The sequence below is a fragment of the Arvicola amphibius genome, chromosome 9, assembly GCF_903992535.2.
Source record: "Arvicola amphibius chromosome 9, mArvAmp1.2, whole genome shotgun sequence".
Lineage (NCBI taxonomy): Eukaryota > Metazoa > Chordata > Mammalia > Rodentia > Cricetidae > Arvicola > Arvicola amphibius.
Genome location: NC_052055.2, coordinates 101172787 through 101198905, shown reverse-complemented (window position 1 = coordinate 101198905; position 26119 = coordinate 101172787). Strand labels below are relative to the sequence as shown.

Sequence of the window (26119 nt, the reverse complement as noted above, 5' to 3'; positions counted from 1 at the left end):
GCTGACTCACCCCTACCCAAGATCATCACCATGTTACCTGATGACTCACACCTACCTACGACCATCACTGTGCTACCTGCTGACTCACCCCTACCCTAGTCTTTGTTACTGCCAGGTATTATCTGATAAGTATGTCTCTCTCAAGCTAAATAGTGGCAACATAGCTTGGGGTGAGGTAGGGAGGGGCAAAGGTCATGTTACAGGTCCTAGTGACCTTGTCTCTGTGGTAGAGGGGGCTATGGAGAAAAAGGCCCCTTTGTGTTTAGTGTCTACAGCTGAGACCCCAAGAATGTAGCTGGATGACTCCTAACTCCTGGGTCTTAAAGACAGATATCTTTTCCGGTAGCTCGCCTGACATGTAAGAACTGGAGTCTTCCATACCCAGGAACATGATGTTCTGACTTTCAAGGAAATGTGGGTAGTTGACGAGAGCCGAGTATAGGCATTCAGCCGAGGACACAAAACTGAACCTAGTTTGTGCCCAGCCTCTCATTCGGGAACGGCACCAGAGCCATCTCCTGTAGACAGGGGGCCTTCTTCCCTGGGGGTGGTACCCCCGGTATCCAGCTCTTTACTCTAGCCTTCTCACTTGCTTTTCATGGCCTCTGGCTTGTAATGAAACCAAAGGAGCAGACCAGGACCATGGTCAGACCCAGTCAGCATCCACAAGATCCCCCATAGATGCTCACGTCCCATATAAAGAACAGCCCGACACTTGCTTATAACGTATGCCATTCTTCTGTACCCTCTAATTCATCGCTCAGTGGGCATGATACTGAATACAAAATCTGCACATACTTTATACAGGTGGCATGGAGAAAACCCAAGTTTGGCTTTGAGGAACTTTCTGGAATTTCTTGTTGAATATTTTCTATCCGTGAGTAGTTGAATTAAAGGATAGTTGAATTTACAAATGGCAGGGCTAACTGTCCCTGATATCTAGTCCTGCTGAAAATGTGAATTTTAACCTGAAGGCTAATCTGGGATATAGTTTATTAATTTGGTTTCCTTGGGAAGCCAGGAGAAAAGTGAATACATTTCAGATTTCTTTATTAAGTTGAGTAAGCATGAAGGTGTTCAGAACTTTCTTATTCATGCCTGAGTCTAACACCTGGACTTGGCAGAATGAGCAAGGCCCGAGTCCAATTGGATGGTCAAGGTGGTTGTAGAAGCTTTCCCACAATGCATTACATTCTGCACCATACAGATTCCGACTGCCCCACTGGCTTGCCTGGACTGATGTAACTTTCTGTCTGTCCGACTGCCACATCTATCCAGTCCACCTTAAAACATCCATTCAAGAGGCTAAGCTCATTGCCAAATACAGAAGCTATCTAATTCTTGGGAAGGCTATTTAAATGGGAGTTTTAGAATTCCACGTATCGCTTAAATGCTGTAATTTACCAGAGAAAATTTCCTCAACAAGATAAACACCTCATTTCCTAGGAGTGATTCATGTGATTATATTTGGGGTTGGGGACGCAGCAGCTGGCCTTCCTCAGGGTGGTATTTCTGAGCAGGCAGTATCAAGCTGTTTGCCTACACTTCCAAAGATGCCTACTGACCTCCGCCACACACCCTTTCTTTCCTCAGTGACCTCTGAGACCCGTCCAGTAGTGTTTCATTTCCACCCCATTCTCCTAACCATCCTAGGGACCACTTTGGATTTTGTTTTCACCCTCTTGTTTTGGGCAGCAGCATTATCACACGTGTGTAACTCCACAGCACAGCTAGTAACTAACTGAAAAACCCACTAGAAACCACTCGTGTAAATGCCAGTGTGCAGAGAATGCCGACAGACATGAGGGGCAGCTCACACGTTGAGGGGCAGCTGGACTTTGGGAGACATGCCCTGTTCTCCAGCCACCGCGGCAGCTCGTGGGATGGCTGTGGGGACAGGTCCAGCTGAAGAGGAGTCCTGCAAAGAGACAAGAGGACACGTGAGTGAGCAGAAGGGAGGGTAACCGTCTAAGTACACTAAGGAGAAAAGCGGGTCAGTGGACACCGGCAGCCACACGTATTCCCATGGTGTCAAAGCGTCTACCTTCCCCCTTGTCATGCTTCACTTCCTTGGCTGTTAATCAGATTGCTATGGCCCACTGGAGGGAGGTTGTGGCCCAAGACACCTGTCTCAGGGCATCTTTCAAGAGCCCCTTTCTGAGCATGGGGGCTCTGGAACATGGGGGAAGACAGTGTTGGACAGAGCGGTCTGGCTTTGTCTTTAAAACATGAATTAATCATTAGCGTGCGCTGTGTGGAAAGCGGAATCCAGACAAAGCATTCTGGAAGCAAATTTAGGTGGCCATGAGCTGGGAACATAGATTTAGGCCTCCCTGAGTACCGTGTTCCACGTGGAAGCAGTTTTCATGAAGTTCTGATAGTAACAGAACAAAGGAAAGTCATAAATCCAGACACTTTGCAGATTCTTGGGTGGAGACATTGAGTAGGGGTTGTTACTGCACAGCGGAAAAGCTCAGCCGTTGGCCCTGAGCGTCCTGGTAATAAACTGGATCCTTTGCTGGAGAACAGAGGTTTGCTGAGGTTGTTGTGTTCCAAGGTTTTTTTTTTTTTTTAATCTGTTTACCACGATGTTAGGTCTGACACTGAGGTGGGCAAGGGAAGGCTCTTTAGCTAAGATAAAAAGAGCCCAAAAGAAACTGTAATCAGGCTCTGGACCTGCAACACTCCAAACTGGCCACCGATCCTGAAGTTTTAATTGGTCAGCTTTGGCAGACACAACTTCTTCCCAGGAACTCTTCTTTCCAACTGCAAAATTTGCTCAAAATTGCCATCGTGCAGTTTCTCAGAAAATTAGAAATCAGTCTACCTCAAGACCCAGCAATACCACTCTTGGGCATATACCCAAAGCATGCTCACTCACACCACAAGGACATTTGGTCAACTATGTTCATAGCAGCTTTACTCATAAAAGCCAGAACCTGGAAACAACCTAGATGCCCCTCAACCGAAGAGTGGATAAAGAAAATGCGGTACATTTACACAATGGAGTATTTATTACTCAGTAGTAAAAAAACAATGACACCTTGAAATTTGCAGGCAAATGGACGGAACTAGAAAAAGCCATCCCGAGTGAGGTAACCCAGACCCAGAAAGACAAATATAATATGTACTCACTCATAAGTGGATGATAGACATAAAGCAAAGGAGAATCAGCCTACAGGCTACAACCCCAGAGAACCTAGGTAACAAAGAGGACCCTGAGAGAGACATACATGGATCTAATCTACATGGGAAGTAGAAAAAGACAAGATCTCCCGAGTAAATTGGGACATGGAGGGCAGTGGGGAGGGTGGAAGAGGAGAGGGGAGGGTAAAAGAGGATCGGGGGAAAATGCATAGCACATTCCTATCCAAACAATTAAAATGAGAAGGAATTAATAAAAATGAAAGAAAAAGAGAAGTGCATTCCTGAGGAGTCGAACATTAACTTGTAGTGACAGTCCAAGAGACAGTAGGAGGAGCATAGCATGTCCCCGCTCCAGAGCCTCTGCATCTGGAGTCTCAAGACTCCACCGGGCCCCTTTATGCAGGGTGTGGGTACGTGATGCTCCATCTTGAGGCTGTGCCTTCCAAGTGTCCTTACATGCTGAGCTCTCCCCGTTAGGTTCTGGAGCAAGGAAATTTCAACCTTAGAGGGTCACTGTTGTCTGCAAATCACCTAACCACTACTTGGGCCCTTCTGTTCAGACATATATGAAGGCCATAGTGGGATGAATTGTCTCCAATGGTCTTGAAGCCATTCAAGCATAATTAAATAGAAAGGCATAATGTGTTTGGCCAGGAGACAGCGAAGGCAGAATTCCATCTCCTGAGCAAAGGGGAAGGCTTAGCCAAGAGTATGCCCAATGCTGGTGCTTGTCATGCACAGGGTAATATGAAGGGCTCACAACACGCCGTATTTGCAGACATCCACAGATCCTCCAGGGAACCCAAACATCCAGTGCCTCATAAAGCAATGTATTAGGAGGCTTAGGAGGAATACCCAAGAACTCTGGGGCTGACAGAATCTCAGGCCTATTTAGAGGTCCTTAGAGGGGGAGGGCATTGCCATCATCAGCTCCAGGGAGTAATTGTTGGTGGTTTTCCTGGAAGCTGTGCCGTCAGTTCCAACTCTTAGAACAAATGCTACAAATAAACACGTGAGATTTCTCAGGTCTGCGTTGCTTAGAACTGCAATACAGGGTGTACTCAATGGAGGTTATCTGCTGTGGCTTGAATGAGAAATGTCCCCCACAGACTCACGTGTTTTGAATACGGGGTCCCCTGCTGGCGGCACAGTTTGGCAAGGTTGTGGAACCTTTAGAGGTAGATACTTGCTAGAGGAAATGGGTCACTGGTGGAGGGCCCCAAGGCTTCATCGTCTGGCACCACTTCTATTCACACTGCTTCTTGACCGCAGACGTAGTGTGCTGTTCCTGCTGCTTCCTGCCCCGCTTGCCTTTCACGCTGATATCCTGCAACCCCCCCACGAGAAGTGTGTCCTCGAGGGACTCTAAACCAGAACGATCCCTTATTTGTTGCTTTGTCAGATTTGATCCCAGCAACCGGAAAAGAAACTAAGACGGTCCTTCCCCAACTTGGAAGACCTACAGCTCATGCTCCGCAGAGTGTGGCTCATGCTTGGCGGAGTGTGGCTCATGCTCGGCGGTGGCGGACAGTGGCTCACAGCGTGGCACTGCCATGCAATGGCATCCAGAGTGGGAGCAGCGGAGTTCCCGCAGGTGGCAGCAACACACCAGAGTGAGCACTGCCCTCGGGGGACAAAAACTAACCTAGCAAAGGAAGGTTGCTGGCTTTGTGGTTTTATCTGATGGGTCCTGCCCATCCACTTCTGGATACACATCTTCATTTCTGTCACCACGGAAACCGCAAAGAGGAGCAAACCTCCTGGGGCAGGAAGATGGGGGATGTGGCTTTCTGGAAACTTCACAAACACATCTGTTTAGAGCATATCAGCTGAGATGTCTGAGCCCGGCACGGATTCCCGATAGGCAGCTGGCCTCTTATGATGCCGCAAAAAGCCTATTGGCAGGCACCGAAGCCTTGCAGAGCTGATAAGAAACTCACAGGCCTGGGTAGTGCACAGGGTTCCAGGCATCCGGCCCAGCCTCTAGTAACACGGTACTATCCAAATGCACCTCCACACCCCAATGAACCATTCTTCTCCCTAGATCATTTCAATGTGTCTGTAACAGAGTGGTACTGTGAGGGATGAGATAAACCCGAGTATGACTGTAGGACATGAGATGGTCTAGTTCTCTAGCTCCCAGTGCTTCCACCTGACTGCGAGAAGTCTCCCTGCCTTTCTTTATATACAAATGTTGAATACACACACACACACACACACACACACACACACACACACACACTGGAATACTGATGAAAACCAAGGCCTTGTGCAGGCTAAGCAACCATTCTAATGCCGAGTATATGCCCAGCTGTCTTCTTACTTATTTGAGAGAGTGTCTAAGTTGCCCAGGATGGCCTTGAGCTCACCCTGTATCCCAAGCAGGCCTTGAACTTGAGATCCTCCTGCCCTCAGCCTCCTGTGTAGCTGGGATTACAGGAATGTGCCACTAGGTCTTGCTTCTGATTAGATTTTTTTTAATCATCTAATTTTAGAAACAGGGAGATAATAAAAATAAGAAAGGCAGAGGGGCCCTGGTTGCCTCGAATGAAAATCGGGGATGGTATAATCCATAAACAGAGAACACGTGACATTTGTCTTTCTGAACCTGGGTTAACTCGTTCAGTATATTTTTCAGTTCCATCCATTAAACCTGCAAGTTCATCTTTCTTCATGGCTGGATAGACATTTCCATTGCGTATGGACTACATTTTTTATCATGGGAAAGATATTACATTGTGTCTATTTCCTGGCTGTTGTGCACAGAGTGGCAAAGGCCATGGCTGAGCAGGGTTTCTGTGTGTTGTCAAGTTTCTTTGGATCCCTGTGGAGGAGTGGCAGAGGTGGGGTCATTCTGTGGTCTAGCTTCAGTTTTCTGAGAACTTCTCCACTGACTTCCAGAGTGGCTACAGCAGTTGATCGTCTAGGACAGTGATTGAGAGTCCCCGTCTCCCATATCGTCATCAGAGTTTGTTAGCTGCTTTCTTAATCTGAGCCAGTTTTGACTGGGGTAAGATGAAATTTCAAAGTAGTTTTAACTTGCCCTTCCTGAGCGCTAAGGAAATTGAGTACTTAAAAAAATTCTCAGTCAATTTTATTCTTCCCTTTGAGACTTTGTGTTGATATTCACAGCCCATGGTTTTCACTGGGCTATTTTTTCTGATTCAGCAAAGATTCACTCCTACTCTGTGGCCCTTCCTCTATAATTCTATTTCTTTTGTTGTACAGAAACTTTTTTTGACTTTACTGAGTTCCCATTTGTCAAGTGCGGGGCCTTAATCCCAGAGTGAGCAGAATCCGGCTCAGAGATCCTTTGCTGCACCTTGTCTTGTAGGGCACAACGTTTTTTTCTTCTGGCAATTTCCATGTTCCAGGGTTTCCACACTGAGGCCTTCAATCCCTTCGAGTTGATTTTTATGCAGGGTGCAAGATACGGGTTTTCTATTTTTGTGAAGAATGTCAGAGATTTTTATTGGAATTGCACTGAATCTGTAAATCACTTCTGATAGTCTCATCATCTTCACAGGGCCAGGTCTGCTCACTCACAGCATTGGAATCATAGCTCCACATCTTCCGGGTTGCATATACAGCCTGAAGGATCCACTGAAGCCAGTAAAGCAGAAAGGGATCCTGGGTGATATGGCGCCATAGGACCCAGGTGCTGTGACGTGGGGAGGGGGATTGCAGGGGACCTGCAGGGGACCTACCTGGGGATCAGGGAGGGTGGTAATGCAGAAGGTGAAGCAGAATGAAGGAGAAGTAATTATCACTAATGGGAAGACACAGGAGGAAACACTGTTTTACAGCTTCCTTAAATGGAGTTCTGTCATATGGGGCGGTAATGTTCCCCCCCAAGAGCCATAGGCTATCTAACACAAACCTCCATTCAATCCATTGGTCATTTGAATCCAAGAGACTCCCAAAGCAATAAAGGCCATTGCTGCTGCCCTTGGTGGCCTCCTAGATCTTGAAGGCAAGATCCTATTGCTTCAGACAACCACACACTTTGGATATAGTACTCGGAGCCCTCCTCCCTGAGGGCTAGCTTTCCTGTTTTGGGAAGGTGCTATGCAAGCTGCCTGGGGAAGAAAAGCCATCAATAGTCCTCCCCAGCTCTAAAACCTATGAACCACAACAATGACCAGCACAGCAAGATATCCCCAATGGTGCTATCATAGCACTTTTATCTTGGGAACTAACCAAATAGCTGTCTAATTGGACTTTAGGGCTGCACCCTAGGAGGAAATCCATGCCTGGTACTGTAAGCCTAGCCACCTACCCATTGCAGATGAGGTCACTGGTCCTAGAGGAGACTCTACTGCTGTCATTAAAGAATTTGATATAGTTTCTAACTGTCTTCTATATACTTATTCCTATGTCAACAGGCAAGTGTAGCGCTCACCCTCCCAGAAGATAGACTTTTTCAGATATCCACAACTGGTCAAAATATAGGGAATAAGTGTCTGTGGAATTCCTAGCCCCAATTGATATAGATACAATGTAACCCCTTTGCCTTATGGCTCAGGGAAAACTGGATATAAAGGGGAGCAGAAAGATTTTAAGAAGCCCAGGGATCAGGCTGGCTGCTATCAAAGTGTCTTCTAGACATGATAGGAATGCTGTCCCCATAAAATCTCGACAACGTAGCTGCCTAAACAAGAACTTGCTGAAAACAGTAACATGTCAGCACAGATAGGGTAAGTTCACAAGGTTTCCACCCCTAGATGAAGAGTATAGGCCATTAATGGCTGCAGGGAGCGGGAGAATCGTTTTTCTCCTAGAATGAGCCCCACTGATAGGTTATGCAGTCCCAAGTGGTCATCCCTAAACATACGCACATAAGCAATACTAAATGGACTCAGTAAGAGGTTGTATACTCAAATATTCCTACACATATATCTGTATACATACGTAAATAATATAGTAATTATAGAAAGAAATGGACATGATTTTGAGAGGTAGTTGGGGGAACAGGAAAGGGTTGGAGGGGGAGGGGGAAATGAATATTTAAATACAGTACTCAAGTATGAAATTCTCCCAAGTTATTTTAGTTACAAACAAACAAAAACTATGACTATGAATTGTGGCTGTAGGGTAAACGGGCCAGCCAAATAAACACACACCTGACCCTAAAACCACAGCCAAGAAATATACCCTGACCCCCCCGAGAGCAGAGCAAATTCACTGTCCTGAAATCAGAGCAAAAAGGTTAAACAGGGTCATTGAAGAAACACAACCTGGCCCTGAAACCAGAGTCAAAGAAACACACCCTGGTCCTGACCAAATCAGCACCAGAAACAAAAGTCAATCCTGAGCATGAAATCCAGCTAATCTCTGAGCTTGTCCAAGCTCAGGGATTGAGATCTGACTAATTCCCATCCTGAAAATCTTCACCCTAGAAAAATTCTGCCCCTAAGAAACCCTATATAAGCCCTGTACCTGTTCAGTTGGGAGCTGCCTTTTTCCACCCTGGCAGAGGCAGCCACCCTCCTGGATTCCTCCCTCCCATACATCCCTTGAATGAGGTTTGGGTGAATACCTTCTTTCTCCAGAGTGGAGCAGAGCAGAGAAGTAACAACTTTTGCCACAGCCGAGCAGAATGGCCATATCTCTGCCGTGAAACTAGCAGAGAAGAGCTGTAATGGCTCTTTTGCCACTACATTTCTGCCCGGTAACTCCCTGAACAGAGCAGAGCCGAGCAGAAAATGACTTTGTAGGAGCAGAGCAGAGCAGAGCTGCTATCCCTCTGTGGAAAAACCCTCTTAGCAGAGCAGAGCAGAGCTGTACTGGCTCTTTTGCCAGAGTGGAGTAGAGCTGCCACATTTCTGCAGGGAATGTCCCCTAGCAGATCAGATCTGTAGCATTTACAGGTATAGCCTGACTTCCAAAGGTCAGGATACCTTTCTCTCTAGAGCTGTAACACTTACAGTGGTAGTTTGAATGTAACTGGTCTCCATAAGCTCATAGGGAGTGGCACTATTAGGAGGTGTGGCTTTGTTGGCATAGGTGTGGCCTTGTTGGAGGAAGTATATCACTGTAGGGGTGGGCTTTGAGGTCTCTTTTGCTCAAGTTTCCTTCAGTGTGACTATCAACCCACTTCCTGTTACATTCTGATCAAAATGTAGCCAGCACCACAATTGTCTGCATGCTGCCATGCTCCCCACCAGGATGATAATAGACTGAACCTCTGAAACTGTAAAACAACTACCCCAACCAACTCTTCCTTATAAGAGTTTCTGTGGTCATGGTGTCTCTTCACAGCAATAGAAACCTAACTAAGACAATGGGTCTAACAGAATGGTCTATAATGACTTCAAGTTTGCCTGGTAGAAATCTCTGTTCCAGCTTCAAAGCCACGTCCAGGTTGACTCACCGGACATCTATGTCTACTGACCCCCTCCCAAGAAAAGTCTCGTGTCATAACAAAGAAAATTGGGGTGGGGGCAGAGAGATGGCTCAGTGAGTAAAAGCACTTACTGCACAAGCCGGATGACCCGAGTATGGATCCCTTGGTACCCATGTAACAAAGCCGGAGATGGTAATATACATCTGTAATCCCAGCACTCCTATGGGGATATGAACGACTGGGTAGGAGAATTGCCCAGTGCTCATGGGCCACCTAGAGCAGCTGCAGAAGTCACAGGATCCACTGCCTCCAGAACATAAGGCAGAAGGCAAGAACTGCTCTTGAGAGCCAGGCGGTGGTGGCGCACACCTTTAATCCCAGCACTCGGGAGGCAGAGGCAGGCAGATCTCTGAGTTCGAGGCCAGCCTGGTCTACAAGAGCTAGTTCCAGGACAGGCTCTAGAAACTACAGGGAAACCCTGTCTCAAAACAAACAAACAAACAAAAAAAGAACTGCTCTTGAAAAGTTGCCCCTGACCTCCACACGTGTGCTGTCACACACACACACACACACACACACACACACACACACACACACACACTCCAGAAAGCTGGCTGACCACATGGGTATGTCAGTAGCTTACGTCATGGAGCCACTGCCCACACAGACACAGAACAAAGAACCAGCTATAGCTTCAGGCCTACTGTTGTAAAACACAACTCATGAGCATTTAGCATCAGCCTGGTAGCTGCAGGTTCATCTAAAAGTGCCATGACCAGTGAGGATGTTCTCACTGCATGAGATTTATCATGGTGCCAGGATAAAAGTGGACCAGAGGGCCTGCCCATGCTGGCATGGTTCTGCCAGCATTACAGGACCCCTTGCCTACCCAAGCAATGCCAGAAACCAGACATAGCCCTGGATCTCATACTTCTCTTTTTCTGGCTGAGTGGATGCACACCCCAGTAACTAAGATCTGGGCCACTGCTGGTGACAGTGGCCTGTACTGTGAAATTCCATCTTCCTTTGGGACTGAGTCATTGTTGGCTTCTGGCTGTAATACTGCCATCGCTCAGTCCTAAACTACCCAACTGCTACAAACACTAGAGATTCCTCGGTGCAATTTAATAGTCTCTTAAGCAAGCACAGCAACTAAGCCATGTTGTTTTGGCACTGGGAATAATAAGAGAAAAATGTGTATGAGGTTAGCAGCAATGCTGGGGTTCCAAGCTGTTTTGAGACTCTGCCACAGATGAAGAACCCCAAGAAAAAAATACCTTATCATCTTATTTTTTTAGTATGCATCACGAAAACATTGTTCTCACCTCAAGGGGCGGTGAGATGAACATGTTTTATTCAATACTTGCCATCACTGTGGTACACTTGGTGAATCGGCTTCCAAGAGAAAAGCTTAGAATAAAGCATCTGTAGCCTGGTTCTTCTGCTTGGTTCTGCACATAACCAGAATGGATAGATAGGATGGGACGGGATAGAAGAGAAAGATAGCTAGATGCCCAGAAGTCTAACTAGATTGGAGGGCTTACCAAAGAAGCATGGATATTTCTTTTTTTACCCCAGAGTCCTTTACTTTTATATTGCTGCAATAAAACACCATGACCAGGCCAACTTATAGAAGGATTGGCTTATCTGGGGCTTATGGTTCCAAAGGGATAGGAGTTCATCACAATAATGACACAGAACCATGGCAGCCAGCAGGGATGGCAGCTGAAGCAGAAGCTGAGGGCCCACATCCTGGACCACAAGCAGGAGGCAGAAAGAGCAAATGAGAAATGGCGTAAATACTTACGCTCTCAAAACCTATGCCCAGTGGAGTACTTCCACCAGCGAGGTCACATGGCCTAACTCTTTCCAAAACAGTGCCCAACTGGGGACTAAATAACCAAAGGTCTAAGACCATGGAGGTACACCTACCCTCCAAACCACCACACCCTATACCTTCCACCCATGGTCACCACTGAAGGTGGAGGCCAATGCCTCTACTACTGCCCACTGCCATGCCCTTCTCACAGCTTGCCAGATTTGCTTGGAGACGGCTGCAGCAGAAATGTAAAGCTGCTGACTTGATGATCTCAGTCAGGGCCACAATGTGACCATGGGTCAGATGGTACCCTAGTATCTCTGCCCCAGGTTTCACCGGTAGTCGGCAATGTTTACCCTGGGTGCATTAGCTGTACTATACAGGGACGATCAGTTGACATGGGACACATTATTGCCCACGCAAGCCTACGGTATTCTGCCTGACCTTTTGCCTGCTCTGGGGAGTCCCATCGTGCGAGGATGAGCTGGGAGTGTCTACCCGCAGCTGATGGGAAATGCAGATCAGTGAGGCCAACAGTGGTGTGCAGAAGCTTACAGGGCATGCCTTCGATACCACTGAAGATCAGCTGAGGCTGAGGGTAGCCTGTGGGGAAGTAGTACCCACAGCACACTATGGGTAGAAAGAGGTCTGTGAGGAAGCTATAAAATCTATTTACCACCTACCTGTGGCTTTACAGGTTTTCACTCTGAACAGACATAGTCCTGGGCATTTTTTTTTAATTACACAGAGGCATAGATGATCTTCATCCACAGCCTTCTACCATTAGCTTGTTTACTTTACCCCTTTGGACCAAAGCCACTTTGCCAAGTCGCCTTAGACAGATGTAGAACCAAAGGCATTTCTATTAGGCATTTTTTTTTTAGAACACTCCATCTCCAATGTGCATGTAGTGGCTTGCCCATTCTGTTTCCAAATCAGCAATGCTTCCAGATCCTTCCTCAGAGTCTAGGCACATGAGTCTACCTGATCCTTCCCCAGGCACCCCTCTTCCAGGCCTAGCTCAAGTCCCACATCCAGTGCCCACATCCATCTACTTCCGGAATTACAGAAGGAAGTTCTTCTTGGACCAGATCATCACTGTGGGATTGTTTGTCCTCATTGTTGAAGTTCAACTGGTAGGTTTTTAAAAAACAATTCCTTATAAGGCATGCAATTAAATTTATAACTTTCTAAAAATTCTAAAAATAAGCCGTGTTCTCAGCCTTGCAGGCAGTTGGAGCTTTGCAGGTGGGTGGAGAGCCAGGGGCTGCAGGACTGATAAGCACTTGACTGTGAGGCACCCTCAGCAGCAGGCCCGGGGCAGCCATGACTGTCAATGTCGTCAGCTCTTACCCAGTGCTTCCTCCAGCTTGTACCCATCAACCTAGCAGCAGAGATAAGACTCAGACTCCAGGCAGAGTTCAGTTTCCTTCTGAGGCACAGGATGCTTGAGCAATGTTCTTTTGATATTCTCCCTGGTGATCTCCAAACACCTTCCCAGTTACATCAATATTAAGGGACATTTCTTCCATCTCCAGGGGTTGCTTATCTGGAGTTTATCTGTTGGCAGCTGGGCTCCCTAGTGCAGAAGTGTGGGGTAGGGGGAAGGGAGGATGGGGAGTGGGGGCGGTGAATGGGATTCACTGAAGGACTTGCCCCTGGCTGGATGGGAGCTGGGCCCTGTAAGGTCATCTCTGGGACCTGCCAGGGGCCTCCACAATGCTGTCACTTAGTCCCACAGAACCAGCAGAAGCACACAGGCAGCACTGGAGGGCCATTAGAGAAAAAACAATGACCGTACAGTTTACAAGTGACAGTTCTCATGTCACCTGCTGTGGACAGACGTACCTTCAGTTCCTAACCTCTGTGTTCAATGTAAAGGCTTACACGTCAGTGTGGGATGTGGGAGAGGGTGTCATGGGGACTCTGAATCCCTGTCCTCAAGTAGGTTGGGGCTGTGGGACTCAGTTTGTTCAGTGAAACATGGGCAGATGTGACATAAACCCCTGAAGAGAAGTTTTGGCCACTGTATTGTTGCCATATTTTTACTCCAAAAAGCACCCTGCACAGGGGCCAGCAAAGGTTTTCTAGAAAGTACTTAATAATACTCCAGACTTTGTGGAGCCTATGAGCTCTACCTGGCACCTCTGTGAAGTCATAATACAAATGAATGGGGGTGGTGACTTTCTACTAAACCTGTGATTTACTAAAGTAGGTCATGAGCCATTTAGCCCTGGAGGAGGCTGAGAGTCAGGCCCTCAGCTGACCAGGACTCCCAGGTTTGAGTGGGAAATAGGCTCCAGTTTCCTTATGTTCCTAAGAGTCATATATGTATGTATATATTTTATATATATGTATATAACATATATATATATATATAATTATGGTCTCGTGATATTATAATGGAGTTGAAAAATTCCTATTGCCTAGTGATACTGTAATGGCCATAATATGATGGTAAGATCCATTTCTGGCTTGTTTGGGGTGATGTTGGTGCAGACGTGTCTACTGTGGTGCAGGTGTTGTGAAAGTATGGCATGTAAGTCACACACGGTGCATAACACTTGTCAGTGACAGTACATGACTATGTGGTTGGTTTATGCATTTTAATTATTTTTACTTGTACACGTGCACATTCATGTCTCACATGTGGAGGTCAGAGGACAGCTTATGGGAGTTGGTTCTTTCCTTCTACCATGTGGGTTCTGGAGAGCAAGCTCAGGCTATCAGGTTTGGCAGCAAGCGTCTTTATCTGCTGGGTCATCCCGCTCACCGTCTATTTACTTTTAACGTAAGTAATTTTTATTACTACTTTTGAGTGCATTCCTTATTTACAAAAAATAATATACGACAAAACATGTGTTGTGTTCCCCTGCAGTTGCTGCACGAATCTCATGTTCACTGCCTACCTCCTGTACACGCCCCTCTCCTCCATCTCTAGTAGTTTCTTTGTGCATGTGCAGGGACACACGTGTGTGCAAATGCATATGAAGGTCAGAGGTCAATCTGGAGCATTGGTGCTGAGGTATAGTCCACATTTTGTTTCAGATGGGGGAGGGGTCTCTGATTGGCCTGGCACTTCACCAAGTAGGCTGGGCTAGCTGCCCAGTGACCACCAGAGGGCCACCTGTCTTTGCCTACACCTGGCTGGGGTAATAATCTCAAACTGCTGTACTCCTTTTCTATGTGGGTTCTGAGGAGCCAAACTGAGATCCTAAAGAGTGCAAGGCAAATGTTTTACTGACTTAGTCACCTCTCTAGGTTGCCCTTTTCAAAAGTGTTTTGGGTCTCGCTGTATAGGCCAGAATAGCCCTGAACTCACTAACCCTGGCTGCCTCCCTGAGTCTCCTGCTTCAGCTTTCCTCATGCTGGAATTACAGGCATGGGCTACCGCGTCCATTTGTAGATCCCTTGATTGAGCAGAGCAGCCCTCTCCGGGGCTGTCCTGTCCATCTTGCTCTGTGAAAGTGTGTTGTGTTCACACAGTGACAAAGTCACCTAGTAATGAACTACTCAGAACATGCCCCTTCGTCTACGTCATGAAACAGTTAACCATTTCCCAGTCTTATCCATATGAAAGTCTTTTAAATCGGTATATATTTATTATGTGCAGTACCAGGTCTCATAAGGACATTTTCATGCAAGGATATTATGTACTTTGACCATGTTTCTCCCTGTAGCTGCCTGTCTTCCCTTTTGTTTCCCATCCTTCTCATTAGTCCCTTCCATCCCTATGGGTCCACCTGTACTTTTATGTCACATATATAACATATACACACATATTATACATATATATAACCTACTAATGATATGAAATGTGCAATATTATCTGAATCTGACATAATTTGCTAATACCACTCTCTCCAGTTGCTTTCATTTCCCTGCAAAGAGTGCAATTTCATTCATGTGGATAAAATTCCATTATATATATGTACATATCCCACACTGTCTTCATTTATCTGTTGATGGACATATAAGCCAGTTCTATCTGTGAATAGTGCAGCAATGAACATGGATGTTCAAGTATCTCTTTCATGCATTCTGGGATAGCTGGATCATGTGACAGTTTTTGTTTCAATTATTATTATTATTATTATTATTATTATTATTATTACTATTATTGGAGACTCCATGCTGACTTCCATAGTGGCTAATTTAAATTTCCATCAGTCATATATAAGAGTTCTATTTTCTCCATATCCTTGCCAGCATTTGTGGAAATCTTTTCCAATGACAAATCTGACAAGATTAATATCTGGGCTAGAATATACAAAGAACTAAAAACAAAATAACCAAATACCAAGAAATCAAATAACCTACTCAATAAATAGGAAAATGAGATGAACAGGCAGTTCCGAGAAGATGAAGTACTATATAAACGGCTAACAAACATATGAAGGACACGTGCAACAACACTAGCCATCAGCAAAATGCAAATGAAAGATGAATTAAGACGCCATCTCACCCCAGTCGAAATGGCAGTCACTAAGAAAGCATCTGGACTTTTAATAGTGGAGTTAGCCCAAATAGCTTTCTACCTCAACAGTTTGGCTGACAGACTTCTGTCCCCAGCAGAAGCTGACACGTGACTCCATTATTCACACAGAGCAGCAGTCCTCTGACCCCTACCGAGGGCGGGAAGAATTCTTCAGGGTACAGAGATGAGCAGGACGGCCATCTGCGCTTCTGCCTGAACCTGTGCTCTGGAGTCCTAGGCTAGCCATCTCACAGCTGCGCCCTCTCCACAGCCATCAGATGGACTCCGAGCTCATGGTGAGCTGGGAGTGACAGGCGCTGTCCTCTCATGGAAGGGCAAGCTGAATTCTATGTACTGCATTGCTTCATATACAAGATGTTCACTAGCTGGTTGTTTCCAGAGCAGAAAGCTGGTGTGGCCTGTCCTTTGGACTACAGTCCAGTGGTCAGAGGTGGATAAGATTTCATCAGTATCAATAACCATGTCCATTTTTGGAAGAAACCATGATCCTAAAGGAGCTGAACCTAACAGCCCATGGCCTTGTCCTGGAGGCAGGAGAGGGTGATACACACCTGAGACTCAGTGCGGATCCCATTTGATAACCCTGTCCTCTCCCTTCCCCATCCTCCCCATGACCCAAGGACCAAGTCGAAGGTGTCCTGAGTTACAGTCTGAACAGATACGCATGGCTGCAAGCAGTGGGGGGTGGAAAGCTCAGGTGCTGTGGGTCAAAGCTGAGCTTCCTAGTGTGGACTGTAGCGTCCAAAGCAGCAAGTTGTCCTTTCCTCTCTACTCACGATGTCTGTGTTGGCACACAATTGTTTGGGGAGCAGAGATGGCTGCTACCAGTTACTATGCCACTCATAGAAACTTAAAAATACCAAACACCTATCAACAGCCTGAAGAGATTATTTAATGAAGGAGGGTGGGGCTAATAGCCCTGTGCTGTTTTTGCAATCAATTTATTTTTTATTGTCAACCTGATACAACCTAGAGTCACATGGGAAGGAGGATTCTCAGTGGAAAAATCACTTTGATCAGACTGCGTGTGGCTATGTCTATAAGAGATTGTCTTACTAATGACTGAGGTGGGAGGACCCAGCCCTCTGTGGGCAGTGCCATCCCTAGGTGGGTGGGCCTGGGCTATATAGGAAGATGGCTGAGCCTGAACTAGGGAATGAGCTGGAGAGAGAGCCAGTGAACAAGCCAGTAAGCAGAGTTCCTTCATAATTCCTCCGTCAGTTCCTGCTTGTGCTTCTGCCCTGATTTCCTTCTATGATGGGCTGTGACCCGGAAGCAGAAGCCAAACAAACGTTTTCTTTGCCCACATTGCTTTTGTCAAGGCGTTGATCACAGCCTCAGAAAACAAACCGGAACCAGGCCTAAGCACTGTTTCCTGAGCAAAATGGGTGGGGCCGAGGAGCACGTAAGCCACGGTCAGTGGCCAGCAAACACTACAGATACCATAGTGTCCGCTGCAGACCATGGTCTCTGCCTGCGATGACACCAACATCGGTGTTTATGCTGGGAAAAGTGCAGGGGTGTTTGTGTGTGTGCGTATGGGTTGTGGACATGCGTACACAGGTATGCAAATGTATATAAACATATACGATGTACAGCTGCAGTTTTAAGCAGATGCAGCATATCTACCAAAACTACAATTCTCCTGAAGTTCAGTGTTTTAATTTTATTTGTTAAGCTCTATCGGAAGCCAACCGTGGCAGCTTCTGTCTTGAACGTGAGAGGCAGAGGCAGATGGAGCTCTACAAGTTCAAAGTCAGTCTAGTCTACATAGTGAGTTCCAGGTCAGCCAGAGCTACATGGTGAAATTCTGCCTCAAAAAATGATGTTTTATTTCGTTTTATGTGTTCTACTGTTTTGCTTGCATGTATATATGTGCACCATGTGTTTATCTGGTGCCCATGGAGGTCAGAAGAAGGCACTGGATCCCCTGGAACTGGAGATATAGATCACTGTGAACCGCCATGTGGGTGTTGGGAACTGAACCTGGGTCCTCTGCAAGAGCAGCGAGTGATCTTACTGCTGAGCCATCTCTCCAGCCCATTTTAAAAGATGATTTTCCATATAAATTTAGCCAAGTCAACTGGAACTTTGGAAAATAAAGCCAGCTACTTATTGGCTCTTTCCTCAGTCTAGCCTATATACTGGTGCCATTCCTTGGAAGCACGCCCAGAGGTCAGAGGTGACCCTGGAGAGAAAACAAAGCAGGCCTGGCAGATGGACCTTGGGGTAAGGAGGTGCTGAGTGGGCAGGAGCTGGCCCTCCCCCACTCTAGCTGTGCACAGGGGCCTTGTCCTGGAGTATGCTGAACTGGGAGGACACTGGCCCACACCTCCAGGAGGCACATTCCCTTCTCCTCGGTCTCAGTGGAAACTTAATGACACAGGAGAGACCCTCCTTCTCCCTTCCTGGCCTTCATGAAGGAGACACTTTCCCAGGTGGACAGGTTTGTCGGAGTTGCAGATAATTATTACTCTGTGTTCTTTATGCGTTTTACTTTGGCTACTGAAGTATACAGACAGACTAGTGGAAATGTAATACAAGTGACATTTAGAAATAGAAGGAACTATAGCAATAACAGCAGGAAAGGACTAAGCCGTGCAGCTAACTCTGGTTCTCAGCTCATAGTGCTCCTCAGAATGTCCCACCCAAGACTCCTCCCTGAGCAAGCATGCTGAGTATCAGTGAGTGAGGGGTTTCCTAGGTGACTGAACGCTACTCCAGCATCGTATCCTGGAACCTCTGGCAATTACCTCACAACCCAGGGGACAACATGCATATATTTACAGGGCTCTTGATGCCAAGCGGGTGGCCACGAACAGAGGCCCCAGTCACTCACAGCCATTCTGGTGTTGCTTCCTTTATGACAGTTCAGGAATCCAGGAGGTGGAATAGGACCCCTGGAAATCATGGACAGAGCTCTGGGCCCTGGGAGTTACCTGGGAGGGAACGGTGCAGGACAGATGGGCCAGCTCCCCAATCCTGGCTGCAGCACGTGGGTCACTGGAGCTGATCAGCACTGGAGCGCTAATTTCCATGGAGTGCCTGTGGCTGGCCGCCTGGGAGGACTTGTGGGTCACACTGAGCGCAGTGAAGGAGTGGCGCTTCTTGGCATTCTTCTTGCTGTCCACACGTCGTTGAAAGGCACTGACTGCCCCTGAGCTACTTAGGGTGGGACCTGAGGCCACGCTGGCTAATGTGCTGGGGTCAGAGGGCAGGAGGGCGTCATGGTTGCATGCAGTGGCGGCAGCGGCAGGGCACAGCTTGTCCATCTCAATGAGTTGCTTGGCAGAGTCGTTGAGCTAGATGAAAAAACGGAGAGGAACGTCATTACTTAAACGTCAGCCACCCTGCATTCCCCTCTCTGCCTCTGAGCCCTGGCCCGACTTCTCACTTAGAGAACGATGTGTTTACAGGGTTCCATCTTTCCTGTGTGGCTTCCACCATGAGTTTGTACAAGAAAGTAGGGATGCCTGTCGTGGGTTTCCTTGCAAAGGTTTCTCGGTGTCACCCAAAGGTACAGGAGGCAAGGAGGGCTTTCTACGGCTGCTACTCTGACCCTTAGACTTCTCAGTGGCTTGGCATTTCTTGGCACAGTGTGCAGCTCTGAGAAGGTAAGGTACAGACAAAATGAAGCCAGCATCTTCGGAAAATTGTGGGTGGTTTGAGGCACACCTGGTCTGGTGTCCTGCAGATGCTCACCCGGTAGTCACACGAAGGCAAGGAGACTAAGGGACGATATATCGACGGAGTACCCGCCTTGTCTATTTAGGCTGTATGTGCTGAGATGAGCAGTGAATAAGACTGTCTTAAGCCACTTCCTCTGCTAGAGGGCTTCAAAATGCCCTGAATTTTCTGAAGCTGCTGGCTAGCTATGGCTCTGAAGATTTGGGGTGGTTCTCAATTTCCTGCATTTTCTTTGTTTTTCTCCTTTAAAAAAGTAGATTTTAAAAGGTGTGTGTGTGTGGGGGGGCGATATGCAACACACACACACACACACACACACACACACACACACACACACACACAGAAGCCAGGAGAGGGCATCAGCTGCCCTGGAGATGAAGCTGTATTCAGTCGTGGGCCACCTGACCTGGGTGCTGGGAACCAAACTTGGGTCCTCTGCAAGAGCAGCAAGTGCTCTTAACTGCTAAGCCATCTCACCAACTCATCTTCTCATTTTTTATTAGTTCTTGGAGGACATCATACAACGTATTTTGATCATATTGGCCCATCTTCTCTAATTCCTCCCAGGTTCAACTCCTAACTTTGTATCCATTTTGAAAAAAACAAAACAAAACATCAAGTAACAAGATTGGTTGCCCATATACTTTTGATATGTGGGCTTTCACCTGAAATCATGGTCAACCTATCCAAGGACCATAGCTTTAAGAAGACTCTGATTCTTTCTCTCCTGGCAGCTATTAATTGCCAATAGCTTTATAGCTAGGGGTCCTTATTGACCTGGACCATCCCCCTCCCCATTTAATCCTTTTATTCTAATTTTCCTTTCATCTCTTAATAAATCCTTACTCTATTTCCCCTTCCTTGGAAGGAGATTTCCTCCCCTTAGGTCCCTTACTAGCTTCTTAAATTTTGTGATATTTGTGTCAAAACCACACACATCTAATATCCACAAGAGAAAACATGCAAAGTTTGTTTTTCTGGATTTTGGTTACCTTACTCGGGATAGACTGTTTCTAGTTCTATCCATTTTCCTGAAAATTTCATAATTGTATTTTTCTTAACAGCTGAGTAACATTGCACTGTGTAAATGTGCCACATTTTCCTTATCCATTCAGCTGATTGACTGAGTCCAAGTTCAGGCTATTATGAACAGAGCAACAATCAACTGGGATGAGCATGTACCCCCATAAAAAGATGTAGACTCCTTTGGGTATATTTCCAGGAGTTTTATAGCTGGATCTTGCAATGATCAGATCAATTCTCAGCTTTCTGAGGAACCCCACACTGATTTCCATAGTGGACGTCTCAGTTTGTATTCACACCAACAATGGGTAAACATTCCCCTTTCCCCTCAACTACACCAGCATATAGTGTTTTTTTCTTTTATTGGCCTTGCCATTCTGACTGGGCTAAGACAAGAATCTCAAAGTGTTTTTAATCTTAATTTCCCTGATGGCTAAAGATAGTGACTATTTCTTTAACTGTTTCTCAGCTGTTTGTGTCTAACCTTTGAGAACTCTGAGTCTTTTTTTGGGGGGGGGGATTGTTTTCTTGATATTCAATTTGTTTCAGTTCTTTATATGTTCTTCACACTAATCTTTTATCAGATGTGTAATTGGTATATTTTTCTTATTCTGTAGGCTGCTTCTTTGCTTAAATGATGGTGTCTTTTGCTGTCCAGAAGCTTTTTAGATCCATAGGGTCCTATTTTTTAACTGTTGGTCATAGTGACTATGCTATTGGTTTCCATTCAGAAAGTCTTTTCCCATTCAGTGAGTTCAAGCCTATTCCCCACTTTGTATTTCATCAGGTTCAGTGTATCTGGTCTTAGGTTGAGGTCCTGGACCCATATGGAGTTGATTTTCATACAAGTTAATAAATGTGGACTTATTAACACTACTCTACATGCAACCATCCAGTTTCACCCGCAATGTTTGTAGAAGATGGTGCATTTTCTCCACTGTGTGTCTATGGCTTTTCTGTCAAAATATCAGGTGTCTGCAGGTACGCAGAATTATGTCTAGGCCTTCAAATTTATTCCACTGATCAACATGTATAATTTATTTGTATGTGATATATTATTATAGCTCTGAAATACAACCTGAAATCTAAGAGGGTGATCCTTCCAGACGTTTTGCTTTTGTTTTCGCTTTAGGACTGATTTAGCTCTGCCGTGGGTTTTTTGTTGTTGTTGTTGTTGGTTTGTTTGTTTTTGATTTTGACTTTGTATTCCCCTATTGAAGAATGTTTTTCCAATTTCTGTTAAGAATTGTGTTGGAATGTTGGTGGAGATCTTGCTGACTCTGTAGATTACTTTTTTGTAGGATGGCCATTTTTACAATATTAATCCCATGTCACAAACATGGGAGATCTTTCTATTTTTTTTTTTTGGTGTGTTTAGTTTTTACCTTCAACGCCTTAAAGTTCTTATTATTATACAAGTTTTTCACTTGCTAAGTTGGAGTAATCCCAAAGTATTTTTGAGGCTATTGTGAAAGGTATGGTTTCCCTGATTTCTTTCCTTAGTGTATTTGTCTTTTGTATATAGGAAGGCTACTGATGCTTATGTGTTAATTTTGTATCCTGTTACTTTACTGAAAGTGTTACTCAGTTGTAGGAGTCCCCTGGCAAAATTAGTAGGGTCTTTTACATATAAAGGCATACCACCTGCAAAAGGATACTCTGACTTCTTCCTTTCCTCCTGTATCCCTTGATCTCCAGTTGTCTTATTGCTCTAGCTTAGATTTCAAGTACTAAGTTGAATAGATGTGGAGACAATGAACATCCTTATCTTGTTCCCGATTTGCAAATGCTTTGAGTTTCTCTCCACTCAGCACGATGGTGGCTATTGACTTGCCTTTATTATGTTGGGATATGTCCCTTGTATCTCTATACTCTCCAGGACTTTTAATCATGAATTGACTTTGGGTTTTGTCAAAGGCCCTTTTTGTATCTAAAGAGATGATCATTTTTTTCATATTTCGGTTTTTTATGTAGTGGATTAAGTTTATTGATTTCTATATGTTGAACCATCCCTGGGATGAAGCCAACTTGATCATGGTGGATACTCTTTTTGATGTTTTCTTGAGTCCATTCTGCAAATATCTTATTGAGACATTTTGCATGCGTTTTCACAAGAGATATTGCTCTGTAATTTTCTCTTATTGTTGGTTCTTTGTGTGATTTTTGGAATCAGGATGTAGTGACTTCATGACAACAAATAAGAACTGTCCCTATTTTGCAGAAGAATTTGCAAAATTACTATTGCTGGTAGTTCTTTGAAGGCCTGGTAGAATTCTGCACAAAACCCATCTGGTCCTGGACTCTTTTTGTTGTTTGGGAGATTCTTAATTACTGCTTCTATTTTACTAGGGGTTTTGGGTCTGTTTAAATTGTTTGTTTCATATTGATTTAACCTTGGCAGAGTTGTTTACATCAAGAAATTCATTCATTTCCTTTAGGAGTTCCAGTTTGGTGGAATACAGAATTTTTAAAAAATTAAGATTATAATATAATTACATCATTCCCCCCTTCCTTCCTCCAAACCCCGTGATATACTTCTCCCCACTCTCTTGCAAACTGATGGCCTTGTTATCCTCTATGTCGCCTGCTGGGTTTGTGTGTTTTGTATTTTTTAGATGGCCTATGGCTCGTTGGGGGAGCATTGTCAGCCCCGACAGGAAAGTATCATTGAAACTATACATTTACTTATACACTGACTTGCATAGTTGTAGGCATTTTTGGTAGATGACTTATTGTATAATTGCTTAGGACTTTTTCAGACCCCTTTCTACTGCTTTACTCCTTTCCTTCTGCATTTGTCTCCCTCCCTATGCACTAATCAGAGCCCCCACCTCCCTGTTTCCTCCCATCGGATCACAGGCATGCTGCAGAATACAGATTTTAAAGTACCCACGATTTTCTAAATTTCCTCAGGGTACATTGGACTATCTTCCTTTTCTTCTCAAAGTTTATTAATTTGAATTTCCTCTCTCAGCTTTTTAATTTGGCCAAAGGTCTGTCAATCCATCTGGTTTCCTCAGAGGACCAACCCTTCATTTCCTTGGTTCTCTGTATTGTTGTTGTTTGTTTGCTTCTGCGTCCTTGACTTCAGCCCGGAGTTTGATAACAGGAAATGACTCTTATAAGGCTGAAATAAAAGCTGACCATGTCAGCATGCACACCCTGCCCCCTCCCCACGCAACATTTCTGGAACCACTCGTTAGCTTAGACACATCTCTGACCGCCAGGCCAGCATCCCCGAGTGCCTTTGCTGTGCCTCTGTGATTAGATTCAAACCAAGAGACACATGGTGTCTGGCAAATTCCACCAGGCTGGATATGTCAGATACAATGAACGGGAGGAGATGACCAGGAGCCATGGCTGTAGAACGGGGTGGGGGTCCCCAGAATGAGAAGGAGCAGGCCACGTGTGCATGCTGGCAGCAATAATTTCATTTTTCATAACAACTGAATAATATTTCATCATGTAAATGCACTGTATTTTCATTATCCATTAATCAGACGCTGGGCATCCAGGTGTCTCCATTTCCTGGGTACTGTGCGGAGAACAGGGGTGAACACGAAAGCAACTATTTCTAGAGTCAGACACGGGGCCCCCTGCACGTAGGCATAACTGGATTATTCCATAGATCTATTTCTAACCTTGAGAAACTACCACCCCGATTTCCACAGTGGCTACACAACTTTACATCCCCTCAAAAATGAGTGTTGCCCTTTCCCCCTTTTTGCTTTTTGGGTTTCTTTTTTCATCTTAGCCATTGTGATGAGGCGAAGATGAAATTGCAAAGTAGCTTTATTTAATTTGCATTTCTAAGGATATTGAACACTTAAAAACCGCTTCCCAGACATTTGTATTCCAACTTCTGAGAACTGTTTCCTTCCATGTCTCAATTTTTTAAAGGGTTATTTTTTCTTTTTCATACTTTTCATACATAAATTCTATATTTACATAATTTTCCATTTCTTTCTTCCATGTCACTCCCACTCCAAAATCCATGACTTCTTTAGTTATTGTAACATATATGTATGAATTTGCAAATGTATTATTTACATATGTATATATAAATTTACAAATGTAATATATATATATTCACAAATGCAGCTTGCTGATTCCCTTCAGTGTTGCTTATATGTATATATGATTAGGGCTGACCCCTTGGTATTGGATAACACAGCAGGGGGCTTGTCCCTGAAGAAGACTGATTTTCTCTCAGAAGAGAATTGCTTGAAGCTCCTCATCCAGGAGAGGGGTCTTGTGAGATTTCCCCCATCTACTTCTGCATGCCAACTGGTGGTGTCATGTTTTAGGTCTTGTTTAAGTAACCGTGTTGCCTAGATATCTAAGCGCTGCCTCCCTGTCACACAGAAGTACTTATGTGCCCTGGCTCTCTGGCTCTTCCACTATGTTCGCTCTCTCTTCTGTGATGTTCCCAGGGCTTTAGCTGTAAGGCTTGTATGTAGATTACCAGTTAGAATGGAGTACCCCGTGGTCAGTTGTTTTCTGCATGTGACTAGTGTAGATTGAACAGCGGGTTGTGTCCCGCCACCCGGCTAGCTTTACCCAAAATAATTACATGGAAACTGTATTCATTTAAATACTGCTTGGCCCATTAGTTTCAGCCTCTTATTGGCTAACTCTCACATCTTGACTTAACCCATATTTAGTAATCTATATAGCACCACGAGGTGGTCGCTTACCAGGAGAGATCTTAACCTGCATCAACTCAGAGAGGAGAGGCATGGCGACTGCCTGAAGCGTTTGCCTTCTCTCTCCCAGAATTTTGTTCTGTCTACTCTGCCTACCTAATTTTCTGTCCTATTAAAGGGCCAAGGCAGTTTCTTTATTAACCAATGAAAGTAACACATAGACACTCCTCCATCAGACTGGCTGTGGATTTGTGCAATGGTCTCCATTCACAGCAGAGAAGTTTCTTGGATAAGGGGTGAGAACTATACTCACCTCTGGGTGTGATAGTATTGGGAATGCAGTTAAATGTTATACTACTTGAGGAACTGGAAGTAGCAGGTTCCCCTCTAGGGTCTTTGGCCTTACCAGCAATGGGTAATTGTCTATTCTCTCATATTGAGTAGACCTCAAGCCCAATTAAGTGGCTTTTGGTTACTCCTAGGACATAAGTGCCACTACCTTTTGGGATACGTGCCGTATCCCAAATGAAAGAAAAAGAAGTTATGAATTTGAAAGAGAGCAGGTGCATGCATGGGGGGTTTTGAAGGGAGGAAAAGGGAATGATGTAATTGTATTATAATCTCAAAGAAAAATTAAGAAACATTTAAAAAGTATGTTCCATAAAATTGGAAAGTCTTAAAGTAATGAACCAGTATCTAAATGCACATAACTAGCAAGCTTTTAAAGCAAGGTGACCTAATCATATCTTGTAACAACTAACAAGAAAATTACAGAAGCAGTAATTTAGAGATTTCTCAACTAAAAAAAGCACAGGGTCAGAGAGTTCAGCGCAGAATTCTAGCAGACCTTAAAAGAGGAATCAACCTCAGCAGTACTCAAGTTATTCCATAAAATAGAAATGTAAATAACACTCTGAGTCTCTTTTGGAATCCCGCCCCTGCCAGCCTAACTG

General features: G+C 45.1%; 1 protein-coding gene across 1 annotated transcript in view; it reads right to left on the bottom strand.

Annotated features, from left to right (window-relative positions):
* Sh3rf3 (SH3 domain containing ring finger 3) overlaps positions 1 to 26119 on the bottom strand; it is a 258560-nt gene that overhangs the window by 56178 nt on the left and 176263 nt on the right. Inside the window, exons 4-5 of the mRNA XM_038343904.1 lie at positions 18750 to 19112; positions 1818 to 1918 (exon numbers count right to left, since the gene is read on the bottom strand). Of these exons, the coding sequence (XP_038199832.1) occupies positions 1818 to 1918; positions 18750 to 19112 (464 nt within the window). The remainder of the gene's footprint in view (positions 1 to 1817; positions 1919 to 18749; positions 19113 to 26119) is intronic.